This window comes from Jaculus jaculus, chromosome 16 (assembly GCF_020740685.1).
Source record: "Jaculus jaculus isolate mJacJac1 chromosome 16, mJacJac1.mat.Y.cur, whole genome shotgun sequence".
Lineage (NCBI taxonomy): Eukaryota > Metazoa > Chordata > Mammalia > Rodentia > Dipodidae > Jaculus > Jaculus jaculus.
In genome coordinates this window covers 58,916,206-58,940,050 of record NC_059117.1, presented here as the reverse complement: position 1 = coordinate 58,940,050, position 23,845 = coordinate 58,916,206, and the positions used below count along the sequence as shown (strand labels likewise).

General features: G+C 41.3%; 1 protein-coding gene across 1 annotated transcript in view; it reads right to left on the bottom strand.

Annotated features, from left to right (window-relative positions):
* Window positions 1-23,845, bottom strand: part of Dnah12 (dynein axonemal heavy chain 12) — a 196,393-nt gene that overhangs the window by 47,753 nt on the left and 124,795 nt on the right. Inside the window, exons 50-57 of the mRNA XM_045135823.1 lie at window positions 23,611-23,738; window positions 19,238-19,327; window positions 17,422-17,562; window positions 14,971-15,212; window positions 12,500-12,647; window positions 10,986-11,131; window positions 2,784-2,998; window positions 1,328-1,520 (exon numbers count right to left, since the gene is read on the bottom strand). Of these exons, the coding sequence (XP_044991758.1) occupies window positions 1,328-1,520; window positions 2,784-2,998; window positions 10,986-11,131; window positions 12,500-12,647; window positions 14,971-15,212; window positions 17,422-17,562; window positions 19,238-19,327; window positions 23,611-23,738 (1,303 nt within the window). The remainder of the gene's footprint in view (window positions 1-1,327; window positions 1,521-2,783; window positions 2,999-10,985; window positions 11,132-12,499; window positions 12,648-14,970; window positions 15,213-17,421; window positions 17,563-19,237; window positions 19,328-23,610; window positions 23,739-23,845) is intronic.

The following is a 23,845-nucleotide window of genomic DNA, read 5'->3' as shown; positions in this document are numbered from 1 at the left end:
GACACTGAGCTCCGGTCATTAGGCTTTGCAGGCAAGCTCCTTAACCGCTCAGCTATCTCTTCAGCCTAAAGTTGAGTGACAGACCACTTGATAATGTTACATTAAACTTCAAGTGGAACCAAGGATTTCCTTCTAGAAGTTAGTCTTTTCTGTAGCCTGTGTAGGTATTATGCTTTTTTCTCATTAAAAATGAAATAACAGGCTGGGCATGGTGGCGCACACCTTTACACTTGATCTTAGCCAAAGGCCAAGAAGCAATATGACATACACCTTTTTTATATATAGTTCAAAATAAGATTTTATTTGCACAAGGCTTTGTTATTTATTTATTTTAGTTTTTCAAGGTAGGGTCTTCTTCTAGCCTAGGCTAACCTGGAATTCACTATGTAGTCTCAGGTGCATTTGAACTCACGATGATCATCCTACCTCTGCCTTCCGAGTGCTGGGATTAAAGGCGTGCGCCACCACAACCAGCCCTTCTTCCTTTCTTTATTCATTGTTTTATATATAACTATCTATCCATCAACTTTTCAAGACTATATGAATTATACTATATATGCATATATATATGCATATATCTATCTATCTATATATATGGCTTTATATCCTGCCTTTTTTCTTTATCACAAACCTTTTCTAAATTTATTAACATTGTATATAGAAGACTTTGGATTCGTTTATGATGATATCCATGGTCTAGATTACTATGGGTGAAATTGTTGGCTCAGTATGGCAGACTTCATGACATGTATGCTGAATTCTACTGCCTATAATACAAAAAACCCATTATAACATGAGTTGGCTTGAAAATTACTTATTATTATGGCTATTTTAAAGGATTATATATTGAACTTATAATAACAAAATACATAACGTAGCCATTTAAAATAGTTACAAAACAAAAATAACTTCTAACTTCAGTTGTGATAGTTTCATACATATATTTGATTATATTCACCTCACTTACCCTCTGTTATCCCTTTCCACTTCCACTAAACGTGTTCTTCTCAGATAACCTCCTTCCTGTTTTTACATCTTTTTCTTGCGACCTGCTGAGTTAAGTTAGGGTTCGCGCGCATGGGCGTGAGTGGGGAGATTTACTGGAGAATGGCCACCTCACTGATGATCATGACACCCCTCCCCAGCCATGGCGAACTGTCAACAGCTTCTCTGGGAGGAGGCGTCTTGACGGCCCCTTCCTCGTCCCAGTGGAGTGCTGACTGACTCAGTCTTAGAGGAGAAGGACAGCCGCTGCGAGTTCATGAGTGTCAATGTCCTGCAAACGCTCCCCTCTCGGCCAGCTGCAGGCATCAAAGAACATACTCACCTCTCTTTTGCAACAACGATTCCCAGTAGCTGGTCTTCAAGCCCTTCTGGGGTTATCATGAAATTGAGCAAAGACACTTTTGTTGCCAGTTCTGGCATGTAGTGTGGATTTCTTAATTTTGTGGTGATATAGAACTTGAAATCAAAGGAATATTCAATGATGACTTCACCAAGTCGGATACAATCTATGCCAGCTACACATCAGGGGGAAAAAAAATGGATACTAAGCAAGCCAAAGTTGCATCGCCTCTCCTACATGCTTCGAAGCCTTACCTAGCTTACAAATAAAGTCCTAAAGTAATCTGAAATGGCACACAAGTGTGACAAATGCCACAGACCCAGAGACAGGCAGGTAGTTGTGCAGGAAGGCTCAATCTGGAGGAATAGCAGACATTTGCTCTGGCTGTCAGAAAACTGCGGGAGTCAAGATAGCTTTTGGGTTTCCTTCCTCCATCACCATTTAATCATGATTACAAAATATTTACACATTAAAGCTCTTCAAGGTACTATGGCTTGGCAGAGATAACATGCACATCAGCAGAAATGTGGGTAATGTTCATAAAGCAGGTGAGGCCGGCGTGATGGTGAGACTCTTTGTAACAGGGGACTCTGTGTGATCCCTGCTTACAAGACAAAGGCACCTCTGGCTGGCTTCAACTTCTTCAGTTCTCAATAGACCAGGAATCCAGAGAACAGAAGAGAAGAGAAGAAGGGCATTTATTTCAGGATGCCTGGCAGCTTGTTACAAATTTCTTTTTATGCACAACCATGACACAGAGTGTTTAAGTTATTAATACCATTATTCTTTTTTTTTTCTTTTTCTTTTTTCTCGAGGTAGAGTCTCACTCTAGCCCAGGCTGACCTGGAATTCACTATGTAGTCTCAGGGTGGCCTCGAACCCATGACAACCCTCCTTCCTCTGCCTCCCAAGTGCTGGGATTAAAGGTGTGTGCCACCACACTTTTTTTTTTTTTTTTTTTTGAGATAGGGTCTCATTCTAGCCCAGGCTGACCTGGAACTCACTATGTAGTCTCGGGGTGCACTCAACTCACAGTGATCCTCCTGCCTCTGCCTGCCGGGTGCTGGGATTAAAGGTGTGCATCACCACACCCAGCTTTAAAAAAAATACACATACACACACACACACACACACACACACACGCACACACACATATATATAATTTATTTGACAGAGAAACAGGGAGAGAATGAGCACACCAGGGCCTCCAGCCAGTGCAAACAAGTCCAGATGCTTGCGCCCCCTTGTGCATCTGGCTAATGTGGGTCCTGGGGAACTGAACCTGGGTCCTTTGGCTTTGCAGACAAACGTCTTAACCGCTAAGCCATCCCTCCAGCCCACCATTATTATATTAATGTAGAGTTTTAAGTTTTACTTTCATGTCTCAAAAGATCTGATCACCTTTCAGCTCTTCCAACTAATACTAAGGATCACCCACCTTGTTTAAAAGTTTGTCTAAGTAGCAAAGGCTCCAAAGACGGGTCCAGTTCTTCACCAACGTTTTCTAGTAGAAGTGGGGTTCCAAACTGAATGCAGTTTTCCAATGTTCTCATGTAGTCAGCGTCTGATAGTTTAATGACATTAAGCTGATTTTCTTTCTCAGAGTTTTTGATCCATTTATTGGCTTGACCCTGGGGGTCAATCATTAAAGGCCTAGAAATGTCAGAATAAAAATTCTAAGAGGAACACATAAATGTTGAGATTTATTTAAAACAGGGTAATTTATATCAATATCATCATAAACATGCACAAGTACAAAGTATTGCACATATATTATCAGGATTAATCTTCATAAAAATCTTGGGCTAAAGAGGTGAAAGATGTTGTTCTCATTTATTTTTCATGTGGAGAAATTCAGTATCAGAGAGTGTAATACCTAGCATAACAAGATCCTAACACCAATCAGTGATCCTAGAAGAGGCAGGAGCTGTGTTTTTACCACACACACACAAAAAAAAAAGAGAGAGAATTATGATTCGTTAAGAAGGAGAGAGCCTGGAAGGGGAGGTTGAGGGATGGAGTGGGAAAAGTTAAAAGACATGAGAGAAAAAATGCCAACTGACTTACAGAGACAAAAACATCAGGATACATTCAGATTTCTCATAAGCAACCCTCAAATCCATGAAAGCTGGACTGGTATATACATATAATATATATAAATAAATAAAATAAATAAATGTATATATGATTTATTTATTTATGAGACAGAGAGAGACCTCTAGCCACTTATTTGTTTGTTTGTTTGTTTGTTTGCTTGAGTGAAAGAGAGAGAGAGAGGCCTCTAGCCACTGCAAATGAACTCCAGATGCATGTGCCACCTTGCGCATCTGGCTTACATGGGTACTTGAGAATTGAACCTGGGTCCTTAGGTTTCATAGGCAAGTCCCTAATGGCTACGCCATCTCTCCAGCCCTGGACTGGTATATTTTAAGTACTGAAAGGAAATTACTGCCAACCAAGACTGCTTCATACAGCAAAACTACCTTTTAAAATTGACCAAGAAGGGCTGGTGGGATTGCTTAGTGGCTAAAGGTGCTTTCTTCCAAAGCCTACTGGCCAGGGTTCACTTCTCTGGTACCTATATAAAGCCAGATATGCAAAATGGCACATGCATTTGAAGATTGTTTGCAGCAGCAATGTTTCCTGATGGACCTATACTCTCTCTTTTACACACACACACATAGACAAATAAATAAATAGAAATTTTTTTTAAAAATTGATAGAGAAGGAATTTCAAGACAACACAAAAATGAGGTGGTCCACAATCACCAAGCCAGCACTGCGGAGTACACATAGTATAAGGCTACACACAGAGAGGAAGGAAGACAGGCTCCATTATGAGAACAGAGCAGAGAATACATTTCCTGAGAGGAACAGCTGAACAAAGGAGAGCTAGGAAGGAATACTTCACATCCAGCATGGTAAACCTGGCAACCCCTGATACTAATGAGGGAAAAGTAAGGAAGAAACGATGATCCAACCAATCAGAAAAACACTCAACAAAAATACAGGGATGAGCAAACATCTCTCAAGAATAACTTTTAATATAAAAAACTTCAACTAACCAATAAAGAGACACAGACTGGCTGAATGCATAAAGAAGCCAGACCCACCTTTCTGTAGTCCCCAAGCTTCCCACTTCTCTGTTAAAGACATCCACAGTTGAAGGGGGTGGAAAACAATTTCATCAAGTGTATGGAAACTGAAAGGAAGCTGGTGTGGTTATTCTGATATCTGACCAAACAGATGGAAGCCAAAATTTGTGGGTAAACTTCACTAAGAAGATATGACCATTGTAAATATACATGCACCAAACACTGGGGCTCCCAATTTCATAAAACAAACACGAATGGACATAAAAGGTCAGCTGGACGCGGATTCAATAATAATGGGTCATCTGTAGCCTCTACAATTTGTGGGTACATGGAGGGGCCAGAGCTAGAATCCAAGAGCTGAGCCACAACCTCAAATGCCTCTTTCTTTTCTTTTTATTTCTTGACGTGTGTATATGTCGTATGCAGTGTGTTTGTGTGTGCGCACATGTGTGCACCCCATATGCATGCATGCAGAGCCCAGACGGAAACACTGGGAATCCTCCTCTATCACTGCTTGCTTTATTTCTCTGAGACAGAGTCTCTCATCGAACTGGAGTTCCCCATTTTTTGGTTGGACTGGATGAACAGGGAGCCCCGGTTCCTCCCATCTCCACATCTCACACACTCCTCTGAGACTAAGGCCGTATGTGGCCATGTCTGGCTTTTATGTGGGTGCTGTGACTGGAACTTGGGTCCCCATGCTTGCACAGGAAGCGCTCTGGCCTGCTGAGCTTTCTCCAGCCTCATAGTGAGTAATTTCAATACCCTGCTCTCATCTCTATGTTGGTCACCCAAACTGAAAATCAACACAGAAATCTCAGAGTTAAAATACCATGAGTCAGATGGAGTTCACATATCTGCAGAACACTGCTTCAACGTGAAGCAGTATACACATTCTTCGCAGCAGCCCATGGAACATTCCCTAAAGCAGACCACATTCTAGGCCACAGACCAAGTCTTCCAAATGCAAGATAAGCAAAATAATCAATTGTATTGTGCCAGGTGACAGTGTATAAAATTAGAAATCAATAACAAGAACAAAATATAGAATTATATAAATACAAGGAGACTGAACCAAAGATACCTTTGAAAGAACAGTGGATCATGGAGGAGCTCCCAGTGGATAGCAAAATGTTCCTAGACTCAAATGAAAATATAAACCCAACTTATTAGAACCTTTGGGATGTAGCTAAGGCAGTTCTAAGACTAAAGCTTACAGCCTTGAGTACTTACCCTTAAAAATCAGAAATATCGCCAGGTGTGGCAGCACACGCCTTTAATCCCAGCACTCGGGAGGCAGAGGTAGGAGGATCGCTATGAGTTCAAGGCCAACCTGGGACTACATAGTGAATTCCAGGGCAGCTTAGGCTAGAGCAAGACTCTATCTCAAAACCACTGCCCTAAAATCAGAACGATCTCCAATAAATAAATAAATAATGATGCACCTTATGTCAGAAAAAATAAGAACAAGCCAATCCCAAAAGTAGTAGGTGGCAAGAAGTAATGAGGGCCTCAGTTTGATCCACACAAGTCAGGTGGAAGCCTGAATGTGGTGTGCATGCCTGCAACCCCCATACTGAGGGTGGAAGAAAGAGGAGGACTGTGCGAGCTTGCTGATCAGCCAGTCTAACCAAAAGCTAGTGTGGGGCTGGAGAGATGGCTTAGCGGTTAAGGCGTTTGCCTGCAAAGCCAAAGGAACCCAGTTCAATTCTCCAGGACCCATGTAAGCCAGATGTACAAGGGGGTGCATGCATCTGGAGTTTGTTTACAGTGGCTGGAGACCCTAGCACACCCATTCTCTCTCTTTCTCTATCTGTCTCAAGTAAATAAATAAATATTTAAAAAATTAGTGTGAGCTCTAGGTTCAGTGATGACTCTGTCTCTGAGAAACAAGGCAGATGAGTGCCAGAGAGTGTCCGATGTCCTTCTCTGGCCTCTGCACAGGTGTATTCATCTGTACACACAAGTGCCTACACCCCCTCCACCACACATGCACACATACACACATACCACATATTGTGTACAACCTCTCAAAAATAAAAGCCCTGAAGAAACTAGGAATTGAAAGAACATACTTCAACGTAATAAAGTCTTCATACAATAACCACACAGGAAACATTACACTACATGTGAAAAGCTCACAGCATGTCCTCTAAAACCTGGGCTCGGCTGAGAGTGTCCACTTCCTCCAGTCCTATTCAGTACAGGGCTCAAAATCATGATGAGACAACGTGAGGATGAGAAGGAAACAAAAGAGATACAAACGGGAAAGGAAGAGGCCAAATGATCCGTATTTGCAGATGACATAACCCTATAATTAAAAGGCCTGTCTTTAGGGTTCATCAGAAAACTTAGGCCTGAAAAACACTTCTAGTAAAGTAGCACGTATACAATCAGCACACACAAATCTACAGTTTCTATACACAGACAGCGAACCGTCCAAGAACAATCAGGAAAAATTCCATTCATAATAGCTTCGAAAATTGGAATAAAACCAACCAAGGAGGCCAAAGACCTCTACAGGGATTGAAGAAAGAAATTAAAGACACTAGAAAATAGAACGATCCCCCAGGCTCATGGGCAGGCAGGATTCATTCTGTGAAAAAGGGTATGTTAGGAAAAAAATGATGTATAGATTCTGTACAATGTCCATGAAAAGCCCAAAAGCAGTCTTCACAGAACCAGAGAAAACAGTCCCAAAACTCACACAGAAACCCACTCTCTTTCTTTCTGTCCCCCCCCAATCTCACACACACACATACAAAATCCTAAATAGCTAAAATCCTTTGCAAAAAGAGTAATGCTGGAGGTATCACAATCTCCATTTTTCAAATTACATTACAGAGCCATAGTAGCAAAAACAGACATGTAGACTAATGGGATAGGATACAAGTGCTCACTTTGGCTCTGCATATACTAAAATTAGAGTACAGCACCCATAACTAAACTTACATAACTATAATCATCTAATTTATGAGAAAGGTGTCAAAACATACATTAGAAAAAAATATGACCTCTTTAACAAATGACTCAGAGAATTGGATTTTCACATGTAGAAGAACAAAACAAGATTCATATATCTCACCCTGTGCAAAAGAAATAAAAAAGGAAAATGTGGCACTTATACACAGTATAACTTTATGCAATGGTAAAGAAAAATCAAATCTTGGTATTTTCAGGAAAATGCTTGCTACTGGAAATCATTATTTTATGAAATAAATCAAATTCAAAAAGACAAATTCTAGGACTGGAGTATATAAGGCATCTGCCTGCAAGGTCAAAGGACCCAGGTTCAATTCCCCAGGACCCACGTTAGCCAGATGCACAAGGGGGTGCATGAGTCTGGAGTTCATTTGTAGTGGCTGGAGGCCCTTAAGTGCCCATTCTCTCCCTCTCTCTTTCTATGTCAAATAAATAAATAAATATCAAGAAAAAGATGAACTCTAGTGCTAGGCGTGGCGATACACACCTTTAATCCCAGCACTCAGGAGGCAGAGGTAGGAGGATTGCTGTGAGTTTGAGATCAGCCTAAGACTACAGAGTGAATTCCAAGTCAGCCTGGGCTAAAGTGAGACCTTATCTCAAACAAAAAAAAGGACAAATTTTGCCGGGCGTGGTGGCGCATGCCTTTAATCCCAGCACACGGGAGGCAGAGGTAGGTGGATCGCCATGAGTTCAAGGCCACCCTGAGACTCCATAATGAATTCCAGGTCAGTCTGGGCTAGAGTGAGACCCTACCTTGAAAAAAAAAAAAAGACAAATTTTGCATATTTTCTGTTATATGCAGAACCTGTATTTAAAATTATATATTGTATATATGTGTATATTTATATGCATGTGCATATGTGCATGTGTAGTTGTATATGTGTGTTTGGTGATAACAAAACTAGAGAGGGAGGGGCTGGGGAGATGGCTAAGCACTTAAAGGTGCTTGCTTATAAAACCTGATGACCTGGGTTCAATTCCCCAGTACCTACGTAAAGCCAGACGCACAAAGTGGAGCATATGTCTGGAGTTCATTTGCAGTGGCCCTAGGTCCTATTGTGCCCATTCTCATTCTACCTCTTGCTGCCCTGGATTTCAAATAAATAAATATTAAAAAAAAAAAAAAACTAATCCAGGCCTGGTGGTGCACACCTTTAATCCCAGCACTTTGAAACTACACAGTGAATTACAAGTCAGCTTGAGCTAGAGTGAGACCCTACCTTATATATTTAAAAAAAAAAAAAAAAACTAGAGAGGAAATCATGAGTGGTTGAAGAGATTTTAAGGGAGGTGGGAAACAGGGAAACACAATACACTTACTAAGAAAGCAGAAAGGCAGAGAGAGAGAGGACCTATTGGGACAAGAATGGAAAGTAGTTTGGAGGTGGGGGCACAGGAGGACACTGGAGAAAGGGAACAAATGAGAACAAGGTAGAATGACACATATGTGTGAAGATGCCATGGTGAAACCCACTGCTTTCTAACCTCAAAAAATTCATTTAAAAATTTAATAAAAGTAAATTTAGCATGGTGACACACATCTTAAATCCCAGCACTTGGGAGGCAGAGGTAGGAGGATCACAATATGTTCAAGGCCATCCTGATACTACAAAGTGAATTCCAGGTCAGCCTGGACTACAGTGAGACCCTACCTCAAGAAACAAACAACAAAAAACACCTATTTGACACTGCTATCAATTCTCAAAGGGACACTTTTTACCAGTCAGGAGGAGAACAGGAGTCAAAGTATTTCATTCCCATCTCCTGGAGGGTTTTTTAAAATTTGTTTGTTTTGTTTTTGTTTTATTTTTATTTATTATTTGTGAGATAAATAGTGAGAGGCAGGCAGATAGAGGGAGCTATAATAGGCGCACCAGGGCCTCCATACGCTGTAAATGGACTCCAGACACATGTGCCACCTTGTGCATCTTGCTTACATGGGTCCTGGGGAATTGAACCTGGGTCCTTTAGCTTTGCAGGCAAGTGTCTTCTTAACCACTAAGCCATCCTCCAGACCCTTTTTTTTAGAGGTTTATATAGTCTTGCTGTAGCCCAGGCTGACCTGGAATTCACTATGTAGTCTCAGGGTAGCCTTGAATTCACAGTGATCCTCCTACCTCTGCCTCTCAAGTGCTGGGATTAAAGGAGAGGGCCAGTCTTGTGATGCACACAAGTAGTGTTTTTCTAGCCATTGTTCTTCAAAGTCTCTGGGTTTCAGTTGAACACAGGTGTCTCAGTTTGAGCTTCTTTCCAATTGCCATCGACAATGGTCTCATAACTACAGTAACTGTTCAACTGGCCTTTATTGTCATGTGTTTATCAGATCACTTTAAAAAGCTTGGAAAATAGTTTTCTTCTGTAAAATAGTTCCTACAATGGTTACTTAGTCGTGTTGTCATCCAATTTTATTTTATTTTTTAAGAGTTTTACTACTGTACTGGAGATATGGCTTAGCAGTTGAGGCTCTTGCCTGCAAAACCTAAGGACTCAGGTTTAATTGCCCAATACCCAAGAAAGCCAGATATACAAAGCGGCATATGTGTCTGGAGTTTGTTTGCAGTGGCTAGAGGTCCTGGTGTGCCCATTCTCTCTCTCTCGCTCTCACTCTGTGCCTCTTTCTCTTTCAAATAAATAAATAATTTTTTAGAGTTTTATTATTTATTTATTTACTTATAAATAGAGAGATGGGGAAAGAGGGAGGGAGGAAGAGAGAGTGCCCCCAGCCACTGCAAGCAGTCTCCAGACACGTGTCACTTTGTGCATCTGGTTTTACATGGGTACTGGGGAATCAAACTCACATGGTCAGGCTTTACAAGCAAGTAGCTGCCTTTAACCACTGAGATATCTCTTCAGCCCTGTCATGCAATTTTAAAAGAGAAATGGGCCATTTCTCAAGAGTACTGTGATAAACACTCTTGAGTTCCTGGGGTGGACGAGGGCAGGGCTCTACTGTAAAGGAACTTTCCTGGAAGTAGCTCATGTTAAGTACCTTGGTAGAGGTTTGAGGTACACAGCTGAGTACTGTTTCTGGAACTCAACATATGATATATTTGAGTTTTATGTATTTCATTATATGTAAATTTTCCTTCAAAAAATATATTGATCTTTAGTCAATGGTGGAGTGTTTAGGAGGAAATAGGTGTCTGCAACTCACACTAAAATACATCTTAATTTTTATTTTATTTATTTGAGACACAGAGAGAGAGAGGCAGATAGAGAGAGAATGAGCATGCCAGGGCTTCCAGCCACTGCCAACAAGCTCCAGACCCATATGCCACCTTGTCGTCTGGCTTATGTGGGCTCTGGGGAATCGAACCTAGGTCCTTAGGCTTTGCAGGCAAGTACCTTAACCAGTGAATTGCCTCTTCAGTCCCAAAAACTATATTTAAAAGATAGGTTGATGGAGGGATAGATACAAGTTTGAGCAGCAAATATACTACAATGCTGAATGCAGATTCTAGGAGGTGGCAGTTATATGGTGCTTATTGTGAAACACTTTCAACTTTTATATATTTGAAAACTTTCAGATAAATAATGGAGAGAACATTTACGTTCCTTACCATCGTCTAGAGTTGTTAACAATCACGCCATTATCTATGGAGAATGTATCTGTTGGTAATCCAGCAATGTTCCAAGCTCTAATTTTTACTGGGTCACCCAGGGTTTTACTCAATGAGAACTCCTCTGAACATGGGATTCTTTTCTCCTGGAAGAGATAAACAAATATTGGATGCTGTATTTCATCTTACTAGTTTTAACATGTTGGTTTAAAAAAATTTTTTTTTGTTTATTTTACTTATTTATTTGAGAGTGACAGACAGAGAGAGAAAGAGGCAGAGAGAGAGTGGGCATGCCAGAGCCTTCAGCCACTACAAACAAATTCCAGAAGCACGTGCCCCCTTGTGCATCTGACTTAAATGGGTACTGGGGAATCGAACCTGGTCCTTAAGCCTCGTAGGCAAGTGCCTTAACTGCTAAGCCATCTCTCCAGCCCCTGTTTTTCTTGTTTTTTTTTTTTGTTGTTGTTGTTTTTCCTTTTTGGTTTTTTGAGGTAGGGCCTCACTGTGGTCCAGGCTGACCTGGAATTCGCTATGTAGTCTCAGGTTGGCCTTGAATTCATGGTGGATCCTCTGACCTCTGCCTCCCAAGTGCTGGAATTAAGGTGTGTGTCACCACCCCCAGCATTGAAATATTTTTTTGGTAATTTTTATTTATTTATTTTCCCATGTGAGTTGTCTGGGCACGCCTGTGATTTTTGCCACTTGCAAATGAACACTAGATGCTCATGACACTTTTTGCATTTGTTTTACATGGGTAGCATGCAAATTGAACCCAGGGCCAGGAGGTTTTGCAAGCAAATGCCTTTAACTGCTTTAACAAATGCCTTTTCCAAGTCCCTAGTAGAAATACTGAAAAACCATATGCATATTTGTTATTAGGTATTATGTAATAACTGGATCAGAAAAACTGCACTGAAAGTTGGACTGTAGAAGTTTTTTGTTGCTGTTGTTTTGAGAGAGAGGGCAGAGAGAGAGAGACAATGAGCATGGCAGGGCTTCTAGCCATTGCAAACGAACTGCAGACACATGGTCAACTTGTGCATCTGGCTTTACTGGGTACTGGGGAATCAAACTGGGGTTGTTAGGCTTTGCAGGCAAGTGCCTTAACTGATGAGCCATCTCCCCAGCCCCTATAGAAGTATTTTACTCATCAAAGAAGCACAGAAGGGCTGGAGAGAACCCAGGTTCCATTCTCCTATACCTATGTAACCCCAGGTACACAAGGTGGCACATGTGTCTGGAGTTCGTTTGCAATGGCTGGAGGCCCTGGCGTGCCCATTCTCTCTCTCCCTGTCTCTTTCTCTCTCTCTTTCTCTCTTTCTATCTCTCTCTTTCTCAGGTAAATAAATAAATAATTTTTTAAAAAGAAGCAAAATAAATAAATTAATTAAAATCCCAAACAGGGAAGACTCCCATATTTGCAGTTCTTTTTAATTTCACTGTCCTATTATCTTTTCTTCCATAATGTACTTTGAATGCTCTGTAACAAAGCTCACTAAGTAGAAAATTAGTACCTTGCATAACATGCTCCAGTCATTTGTACAAGTTTGTCGAAAGCCAGAAGTGAAAGCACCGAGGTAGGCTATGACTCCTGCTGACACCAAGACGTCACCGGTTAAGTTTTCATAGGTTATTTGAAGGTCATCTGCGGCTTGAGACCACCTGCACCACACACCAAAGGCAGAACAGATTAACAACCACGAATGAACAAATACGGCAACTGAAAGGGCCAGGGCCTGCTGGACCAAACTGTCATAAAATGCCAGGAACTGTTGGGCGCTTGCTTATCTGCTTCTGGCTCTGGTAGACCACATTATATGAATGATAAATTGCACTTCATTAATGGAGTATTGGTATTCATTTCTTTTATGAGTTAGTCCTTTAGAATAACTAACAACAACGCAATAGCATATTACATATATATATATATATATATATATGTATATATATATATATATATATATATATATATATAATAGATGACTGGAGAGATGACATAGTGATTAAGGAGCTTGCCTGCAGAGCCTAATGACAATTCCCCAATATCCACATAAAGCCAGATGCACAAAGTGGTGCATGCATCTTGAGTTTGTTTGCAGTGACAGGAGGCCAATCACAATCATTCTTTCTCTCTCTCTTCCCTCTATCTGTCTGCTTACAAATATATACATATATTTACAGAGAGGGAGGAAGAGACAGGGAGAAAAGAGAGAGAGAGTATGGGCACACTAGGGCCTCTTGTCGCCACAAATGAGCTCTAGACACATGCACCACTTTATACATCTGGCTTTAGGTGGGCACTGGGGAATAGAGCCCTGGGCCGGCAGGCTTTGCAAGTAAGCACTTTTAACCACTCAACCATCTTCCCAGGCCTCATGACCATGTTTTTGCCTAATAATTTTCCCTAGGGTAATTTAGCCTAGGGGGCCTGCTATCTGTTTCAGTACTTACTACTAGACTTTGAGACACATAAACATTTGCAATTCATTACAGAAATTTCTATGTTTAAGCAATATAGAAGTTGATCTACTACTAAACAGAGAACCAAGAACTTCAAAGACACTATAGGTAGGGTTGGTGCTTTTGCCCTTCAATGAAACCTTCACAATAAAAGTTGTTCCCAGCCTAGAAAAATGGCTCAGCAGCTCAGGCGCTTGCCTGCAATGCTAAACCACCTGAGTTCAATTCCCCAGGACCCACATAAAGCCAGATGCACAAAGTGGCACATGCATCTGGAGTTCATTTACAGTGGCTGGAGGCCATGGAGCACCCATTCTCTCCCTCCCTCTCTCTCTCTGTGTCTCTCTTTTGTTCTCTCTGTGTATAAATAAATAAACAAATAAATAAATAAAATTTTTAAAGTTGTTTCCAAACCATCTAAGCTGCACTAGATAGCATCATCAAAGACGTATTACCTTACCATGTTATTCAATAAATACATGCAACTAATAAATAAAGCAGCTGACTGCCAGTCCAACTTAGTAGATTAAAATATGGCCAATGGGCTTTTGTTTTTCCTCCACAAGTCTTTGTGAAAACAAGCAAGTTATATCTTCTTGGAAATGAATTTTAATGAAGTAAACCACAAATACCGTGCTCTTCCCAATTATTATAAAAACTTGAATGTGCAAAATACTGGAAAAGATTCCATAAACCAACAACCATGCACCACTTAGTTTGAAAAGTTAACACTGCCTCTTTTTCTTCTTCCTTCTCTTCCATTTTTTTAAAAACTTCAAAACTACTTGAAAGCAAGTTACAAGCCCTGTCCTCAACAGTGATATTCCACTTTGGAGAAGCTTGGCCAGGTGCCTTATAGAATGTTAATATCTCAACTAGCCATTGTAAAATTAGGAGTAATCATGCCAAATAACCAAGGAAGGTCATGTTTTCAAGCCTGTGTTTTTTCTTAAGTTTCTTTTAAAAACTTTATCTATTTATTTGTTTATTTATTGTTTTTTTGAGGTAGGGTCTTACTCTAACCCAGGCTGACCTGGACATCACTATGTAGTTTCTGAACAACCTCAAACTCACAGCCATCCTCCTACCTCAGCCTCCCAAGTGTGGGACTAAAGGCATGGGCCACATGCCTAGCTATTTATTTATTTGAGAGAAAGTATAGGTGTCCCAGGGCCTCCTGCCACTACAAAGGAACTCCACACACATGTGCCACTTTGCACATCTGGCTCTACATGGGTAATGGGGAATTGAACCCAGGTCACTATGTTTTACCAGCAAGTATCTTTAAACAACACTTGAACCATCTCTCCAGCTCAAATCTGTCATTCTTTTTTTTTGGTTTTTTGAGGTAGGGTCTCACTCTGGCTCAGGCTGACCTGGAATTCACTATGTAGTCTCAGGGTGGCCTCGAACTCTCGGAGATCCTCCTACCTCTGCCTCCCGAGTGCTGGGATTAAAGGCGTGCGCCACCATGCCCGGCAAATCTGTCATTCTTAAATCTTGTTCAAACTAGTAGAAATCTGACCTTGATTTTTCTCCACCTAGTCCTCCAATTAGTTTTGAGGCTCTTTCAAGTTTCTTAGCACAGAGTTCCACCTGATCTTCTAAGGCAGCCTTTTCCACTGTTTTCTCAATAAATGTCTTTTGTAAATTTTCCAGATGATGCTCTACTTCTGCCAGTTCACTTCTCTTCTGATTCAGTAGCTCCATTGTCTCACCTAAGGACTTCTGAGCTTCTGCCAAGCGTGCTTTCTTAGGAGCCACAGCCTGTTTGGGAGCAACACATACAGATGCTATGTGCACTATAGAAAGCTGACATTGGTTAATGTCTTCAAAGATACGATAGACTAGAAATCTATTACAGTGGTAAATTCCACATAAGAAACAGTTTTCTTGAATCTTATGTTCTTGCATTTATAGGAAAATATCTATATAACTTCACAAACTATATAAATCATCTGTATTATAAACTGTCACCTATAAATTATTATAGAGTAATAAAATATCCCAAGGTATGGTGAAAATATCATACTATGTAATATAATGTCTCAAAACAATGAGAAGTTTTCATTCAACTTAAAAAACATTAAAAAAGCATATAGTTCTATTTCTTCTTTTTTTGTTGGTGGAACTTTTTGTTTGTTTTTGTATTTTGCTTTTTTTAAATTTTTTTTTGTTATTTTTATTTATTTATTTGAGAGTGACAGACAGAAAGAGGAAGAGGCAGATAGAGAGAGAGAGAATGGGCACGCCAGGGCCTCCAGCCACTGCAAACGAACTCCAGATGCATGCGCCCCCTTGTGCATCTGGCTAACGTGGGTCCTGGGGAGTTGAGCCTTGAGCCAGGGTCCTTAAGCTTCACAGGCCAGCGCTTAACCGCTAAGCCGTCTCTCCAGCCCCCTTTTTTTTTTTTTTTTTTTTTTGAGGCATGTTCTCACTCTATAGTCCTGGCTATCTTGAACTCACTTTGTAGCCCAGATTACTTTCAAATTTATGGTAATCCTTCTGTCTCAGTCTCATAAATGCTGGGATTACAGGCATAAGCTACCATGCCCAGTTTATCATTTTATTTTTATAGTAATTGGTTTTAAAAATAATATGTATTTACTTATTTGCTTGTGTTTGTTTATTTGGGCAAGCCAGGGTCACTTGCTGCTGTAAATGGAATGTCAGATGTATGTGCCACTTTTTGCATCTGGCTTTTATGTGGTGGCTGGGGAATTGAACCTAGGCTGGCTGGCTGGCAGGCTTTGCAAATAAGCACCATTTTTGTTGTGGGTTTTTTGTTGTTCTCAGGGTAGGGTTTTGCTTTAGCCCAGGCTGACCTGGAACTCACTATGTGGTGTCAGGCTGGCCTCAAAGTCACAGTGATCCTCCTACCTCACCTCCTGAGTGCTGGGATCACACGTGTGCGCCACCTCACCCATTGAAAGCAAGTCCCTTTAACTACTAAGACATGTCTCCACTCCTGTGTTTAAAATACTTGGATGTGCTGTTGGTTTGGTGTTTTTCTGTGTGTTTCTTTTTGCATGTGTGTGTGTGTCTGTGTGTCTGTGTGTACATGCATGTTTGTGTGGGGGTACCTGTGTATACATGTGTGTTCCTGTGGGGGTACCTGTGTGTACATGCATGTTTGTGTGGGGGTACCTGTGTGTACATGCATGTTTATGTGTGGGGCACCTGTGTGTACACGCATGTTTGTGTGTGGGGTATCTGTGTGTGCATGTATATTTGTGGGGGTACTTGTGTATACATGCATGTTTGTGGGGGGGGTGCCTGTGTGTACATGCACGTTTTTGTGGGATACCTGTGTGTGCATGCATGTTTGTGTGGGGGTACCTGTGTGTACATGCATGTTTGTGTGTGGAGGTACTTATGTGTACATGGATGTTTGAGGGGGGTACCTGTGTGTACACACATGTTTGTGTGGAGTACCTGTGTGCACGTGCATGCTTGTGTGGGGTACCTGTGTGTACATGCATGTTTGTGGGGGGTACCTGTGTGTACACACATGCTTGTGTGTGGGGTACCTGTGTGTACAGGCATGTTTGTGGGGGGTCCCAGTGCATGTTGTGGTCAAAGAACAACCTCAGCTGTCGTCCTCAAGACCACCACCCACCTCTTCTGAGACAGTCTTTCACTGGCCTGGAGCTCACCAATTAGGCTACACTGGCTTCTTCGCCTCTGATGTCTTGAATGTTTCTTAATTCTCTCCTGGTCAAGCCCTACTTCCCTTGGTTTCAGGGTCTGTGATGACAGGTGACAAGTCTGTCTGGACAATCCCCTCTCTCTTGGCCCTGCTACCCACAGCAGCCCCAACATTATAGCCTCTCCGTCCATTGGGCATCTGATGACCATGCTGTGGCAGCTCCAGTTCTTTCTGGAATCGCTTTGGAGACACCTTAACAAGTAAGTGCATGAGCCTTAATTTCTGACCCTAGTTTAGTAGGCGTGGACATGTGAATTCTCCACATACCTTGGCCACTCTGTCGTACACCTCCATGGCCATGATCCACTTACACAGGCCCTCAGCTGCAGAAGAAGCCTTCGCAACCTTAGGGGGGTCAAATTCAGGGTTTGTCAAATATTCACTTCGAATCTTCTGCATTACAGTCACCTATGAAACAAGATTGAGATTCTAAAATCACAACATGGATTACATATTCATAAACTGAAAAAGCATGTGTCACAAAAGCATTTGGATTAAAAACATTATGTTATTTTTAAGTACTAAAATCAACATTTTGGGATAATTTTAAATAAAGTACATTAGTAGCAAAAATACAAGAAATATCTATGAAAAATATGCAAATTTCACATAGACATTAAGACAAGATGTTTCCTCCGAGAATACTAGAAGATACTTGTGGACTGAGAGAGCAAGTGAAAATAAGGAAATACTAACTCATCAATGCATGGAAATTTGAACTTTAAAAAAAATGTATCTTCAGGGCTGGAGAAATAGCTTAGAGGTTAAGGCACTTACCTGCGAAGCCTAAGCATCCAGGTTTGACTCCCCAGTACCCATGTAAGCCAAATGCACAAGGTGGCACATGCTTCTGGAGTTCATTTACAGTAGCTAGAAGCCCTGGTGTGCCCATTCTCTCTCTCTCTCTCTCTCTTTATCTCTCTCTCTCCCTCTTTCTTCCTGTCAAATAAATAAATAAAATATTTAAAAAAAATTTGGGCTGGAGAGATGGCTTAGCGGTTAAGCGCTTGCCTGTGAAGCCTAAGGACCCCGGTTCGAGGCTTGGTTCCCCAGGTCCCACGTTAGCCAGATGCACAAGGGGGCACACGCGTCTGGAGCTCGTTTGCAGAGGCTGGAAGCCCTGGCGGGCCCATTCTCTCTCCCTCTATCTGTCTTTCTCTCTGTGTCTGTCGCTCTCAAATAAATAAATAAATAAATAAATAAAAAATTTAAATGTACTCTTTTGGCATGTGTGTAGATGCGTGCATGTGTGCAGGTACATGTGTGTGTGCACGTGTGTGGAGACTAGAGGTTGAGGTCAGGTGTCATTTGCTCTCAGCTAGGTTTTCTGACATAAGTCTCCAACCTGGAGCTTACCTAAAGTGCGCTGACTGTGCTAGATTAGCTAGCCAGTGAGCCCTAGATATTTGGCTGTCTCCACCTCCCACGCACTGGACTCTCAGGCACATGCCCCCATGCCCAGCATTTGTACGTAGGTGCTGGGGATCCAAACTCAGGACCTCACTTGCACAGTAAGCACTTTACCCAACGGGCTACCTTCCCAGCCCTTATAGCATATGTAAATGTGTCTAAGACTTCCTAATAAATGAGCTATTTATTGCAAGAGGACATTAAGAGAATTCTTTCAAATCAATTGTACACTAAAATAGTAACTATAGTAAGTTTCTAATTATCAGAGTTTTGTAACATAAAAACTCATGATATGGTTATTGATAAATGTAATGTCCCTTTATCAGGGATGGAGGAATGGCTCAGTGGTTAAAGGCACTTGTTAGCAAAGCCTACCAGCCTGGGTTCAATTCCCCCAGTACCCACATAAAGCCAGATGCACGAAGTGGAGCATACATCTGGAACTGCAATGACTGACGGCCCTGATGCACCCATTTCCTCTCTCTCATTCTCATTCTCTCCATCTCTCTCCTTGCAAATAATAAAAATATTTTTTAAAATATCCCTTTATCACTTACCTTAATTTCTCCAAAAGACTATCTTGTTAAGTCGCATAAGACATCGCATACTTTTAAAGATCTTATTACATCATGACAAAGTCATATTTAGAGAAAAAAAACCTCATGTAACTCACTGGAATGTTGTCCTTGTCATAGTCTCTCAGATCTCTTAAAAAATTCATATCTCCCAGAAGTTTTTTGCTAGGTCCCCAGTAATCAAATATCTAGAAATAAAGTTGATTGAAACTTATGAAATAGTAAATAATTAAAATGCTTATTATCCAGAAAAGGTGTTTATATGCTTTAAAAATACCAACTTCCTGAGGCTTTTCTATAGGACAAGAAGAAGCCTTTGGGGTGGAACCAAAGAGTCTCCAGGACACAGGCTCTGAGGCTGACCTGTGGCTCTGCGCTGATTGTGTCCCCTCCCCGCCTCTGCCCTGTCTCTTCCTTGAAGTGGAGACTGCACACTCCCTGGCTGGCCTTGCATCTTCACGGCTACCATGAGGTACCCAGAGACGGTATGACAACATGGATGGAATAAAACCAAGCCTGAGGCTGGCTCTAGGGATTCCCCCAATACCCCAGATACTGGGACAGAGGCTTGCAAGTGAGACCTAAAACTTGGTCTGGGGAGGTGGTAGTTTGAATAAAATGTTCCCCATAAAAAATAAAAAAAAATACCAACTTCTAGCCGGGCGTGGTGGCGCACGCCTTTAGTCCCAGCATTCAGGAGGCAGAGGTAGGAGGATCACCATGAGTTTGAGAGGCCACCCTGCAACTACATAGTGAATTCCAGGTCAGCCTCAACGAGAGTGAGACCCTACCTCAAAAAAACAAAAACAAGCCGGGCGTGGTGGCACACGCCTTTAATCCCAGCACTTGGAAGGCAGAGGTAGGAAGATCACCGTGAGTTCAAGGCCACCCTGAGACTATAATTCCAGGTCAGCCTAGACCAGAGTGAGACCCTACCTTGAAACACCAAAAAAAAAAAAAAAAAAAAAAAACTTCTTGGGCTAGAGAGTTGGTTTAGCGGTTAAGCGCTTGCCTGTGAAGCCTAAGGACCCCGGTTCGAGGCTCGATTCCCCAGGACCCACATTAGCCAGATGCACAAGGGGTGCACGCGTCTGGAGTTCGTTTGCAGTGGCTGGAAGCCCTGGCGTGCCCATTCTTTCTCTTGCTCTCTGCCTCTTTCTCTCTCTGTTGCTCTCAAATAAATAAAAATAATAATAAAGGCATGTGCCACTAGACCTGGCCAAAGTTATTAAAAAAAAAAAAAACTTCTTCCTGAGAACATGTTAAATATGTGAAATACTTTTATGAAATTTTAAAATTTAATCATTGAAAATACGGTTTGATTTGATTAGTTCTTCTTAAAGTGTAAAAAAAAAAGCAGATAGTATAGATACATCACAATTTCATATAACACATTTTTACTTAAATTGTATTTTCCTTTGTTCTTTGAATCAAAAGGGTTTCCATCCTTCCTTCCTTCCTCTCTCCCTCCCTCCCTTCCTTTCTTGTTTCACGTGTTGTGGTGGTAGGATCTGAACGAAGGGCACTGTGTGCAAGTGAAGTGGGCATCTATCACATCCTCAACCCTTAGGACTTCTCTTAAAGACAATGTCCTCACCAATCTCGGCTCTTTAAGAGAAACGAAAGAACAGAAAGAAGAAAGCCAAAGTCGTACTGCTCTTCCAGCTACGGCACAAAGCCGCATGCTGCTAATACATGAAGAATGACCAGTTCCACTTCGTTTTGTCCTACTTCCAAAAGTCTAGTAGGAGGGCTGGAAAAATGGCTTAGTGGTTACGGTGCTTGCCTACAAAAGCCAAAGGACCCAGGTTCAATTCTACAGGACCCATATAAGCCAGATGTACAAGGTAGGCATGCATCTGGAGTTCATTTGCAGCAGCTGGAGGTTCTCTCCCTCTTTCTCTCTCAAATAAATAAAAAAGTTTTAAAAACATCTAATGGGGAGAGGAATTGTGTGTGTGTGTGTGTGTGTGTGTGTGTGTGTGTGTGTAAATATGAATAACTTGATGAATGAGACATTATTAACTTATTATCTGAATGGAGGAGAAAACTTTAAAAAAATATCTAATTTAGGAATTCAAACCTAGGTATTATGAAACCTCCAAAAGAAAATAAGACCATAAATTTAGTTGAGAACAGATATTATTCACTTCTTCAACAGTGATTACCTAGAATAATAATTTCAAGCAAGTGCCTTTAAGCACTAAGCCATCTCCCCAGCCCCTGAATAATAATTTCAATATCTAGTAATATTTATTGTGAGTTTTCTGTCTATATGTGTTTATATATGTCACTTATGTACATACATGCATTTTATACATCTATATAGGAGCTTTATATGCACTGGCTAATATAATCTTCTAACTTTGTGGGATAGGGGCTAGGATTATTCTCTGATACAGAATCCCACAGAAGTTAAGCAGCTTGCCCACAGGCCATACTGATGTTGGGGGTCAAGATATCTGCATATAGAAATTCTGGATCCAAAGCACATTCTTTCATTTTAATTTTTTTTTTCAGAGAGAGCGAGAGAGAGAATTAGCATACACAGAGAGAATTGGCAAGCGAGGGCCTTAGCCACTGCAATTGAACTCCAGACACTTGCACCACCTAATGGTCATGTGTGACCTTGCACTTGCCTCACCTTTGTGCATCTGGCTCACATGGGATCTGGAGAGTTGAACATAGGTCCTTAGGCTTTGCAGAAAAGCTCCTCAACTGTTAAGCCATCTCTCCAGCCCTAATTTATTTTTTAAATATATATATATATATTTTTTTTTTTTCCAAGGTAGGGTCTCACTCTGACCTAGGCTGACCTGGAATTCACTATGTAGTCTCAGGGTAGCCTCGAACTCACAGTGATCCTCCTACCTCTGCCTCCCGAGTGCTGGGATTGAAGGCATGCACCACCACACCCAGATTTTTTAAATATATTTTTAATTTTTATTTATTTACTTGAGAGAGAGAGGGGCAGAAAGATACAGAGAGAAGGAGAGGGAGAGAATAGATGAACCAGGACTGCCAGCTGTGCAAACAAACCCCAGATGTGAGCACCACCTTGTGTATCTGGCTTAACTGGGTTCTGGGGAATTGAACCTGGTCCTTGGGCTTTGCAGGCAAGCACCTTAACCACTAAGCCATCTTTCCAGCCTTTAATTTATTTTATTTTTAAAATATTTTAAATTTTTATTTATTTATTTTTTCAAGCAGAGAGAGAAGAGAAACAGGGAGAGAGAGAGAGAATGGGCATGCCAGGGCTACTAGCTCCTACAAATGAACTGCAGATGCATGTGGCACTTTGTGCATCTGGCTTTACATGGGTACTGGGCACTCAAACTCAGGTCATTAGGCTTTGCAGGCAAGCACCTTAACCACTGAGCCATCTCACCAGCCCTTAATTATTTTTAAAAAATGTTTTTGAGGAGCTGTGGAGATGGCTCAGTGGTTAAAGGTGCTTGCCTGCAAAGCCTGTCAGCCCAGATTCAATTCCCCAGCCACCCATATAAACCAGAGACAAAAAGTGACACATGCATGTGGGGTTTGTTTGCTGAGGCAAAAGACCCTGGCATGTATCCATAGCTATTCTCTCTCAAATAAATAAAAAATTTTAAATGTTTTTTTCAATATTTTATTTATTTAGTTGTAGAGAAGGGGGGAGAAAGAGGCAGATAAAAGAGAGAATAGGTGCACCAGGGCCTCTAGCCACTGAAAACAAACTCCAAACACATGTGCCACCATGTACATCTGGCTTGTGTGGGTCCTGGTGAGTCCTTTTTGGTCCTTTGGCTTTGCAGGCAAACGCCTTAACCCCTAAGCCTTTCTCCAGCCCTAAAAGCTGTTTTTGGTATAGGATCTCACACTGTAGCTCAGGCTGGCCTGGAACTCACTAAGTAGCCCAAGCTAGTCTGGAATTTGGAACAATCTTCCTGCCTGGTGAGAGTACCCCTTGTGCTAAGGCTATAGGTGTGAGCTTAGCTTTCTTTTTTCCTTTCTTTTCAGTGTCTCAAGTAGCACAGGCTATGCCAAACTCACTATGTAGCTCAGGCTGATCTTGAACAGACCCTCCTACCTCTCCTGTGGAGTGCTAGGATTATAGCTGTGCTTATAACAACTTCACTAGACAGTCTCCCGGACTCAGTTAAATGTTGGAATTCTCAAAATCAATTCCTGCATGCTATGTTGCATTCTCATAAATCTTAGCTACAAAATACAGGTATCTCATTTAATTCTAAGCACATGATAGCAAGGAGTCCTGCATAGCCAAAATGGGGCAGTAGCTAGAAGCATGCTTTTTCCGACACTCTGCTTACCAGACTAGATAAATATGGTTTTCTATAGGTAATTCTGAGTCCACTCACTCTGAGAAAGTTTCTTCCCTGGATTGGGTGTTGTTGATATTTGATTTCAGAATAGTTTATACAAACAAGTTCTGTACACTCATGAAAATGATTGAAATCTGTGCTGTTATTACCTTGCCTCCAGTTCCTGAAGGATCTGAAATTTTTTCTGGTTTTATATCTTTCATGACACACACAGCAGCCATCACGAGTTTAACACCAGCTGGAGGATTCTTCATTGATTTCACAATTGTGATATCACCTGGCTAAACCCAAAGAAAACAAGACTTCTTCATTATGGCTAGCTGCTTAATAAAGGGAGCTTTGTAAATAGTGTTGGAGGTCTGGAGAGATGGCCCTTAAGCATTT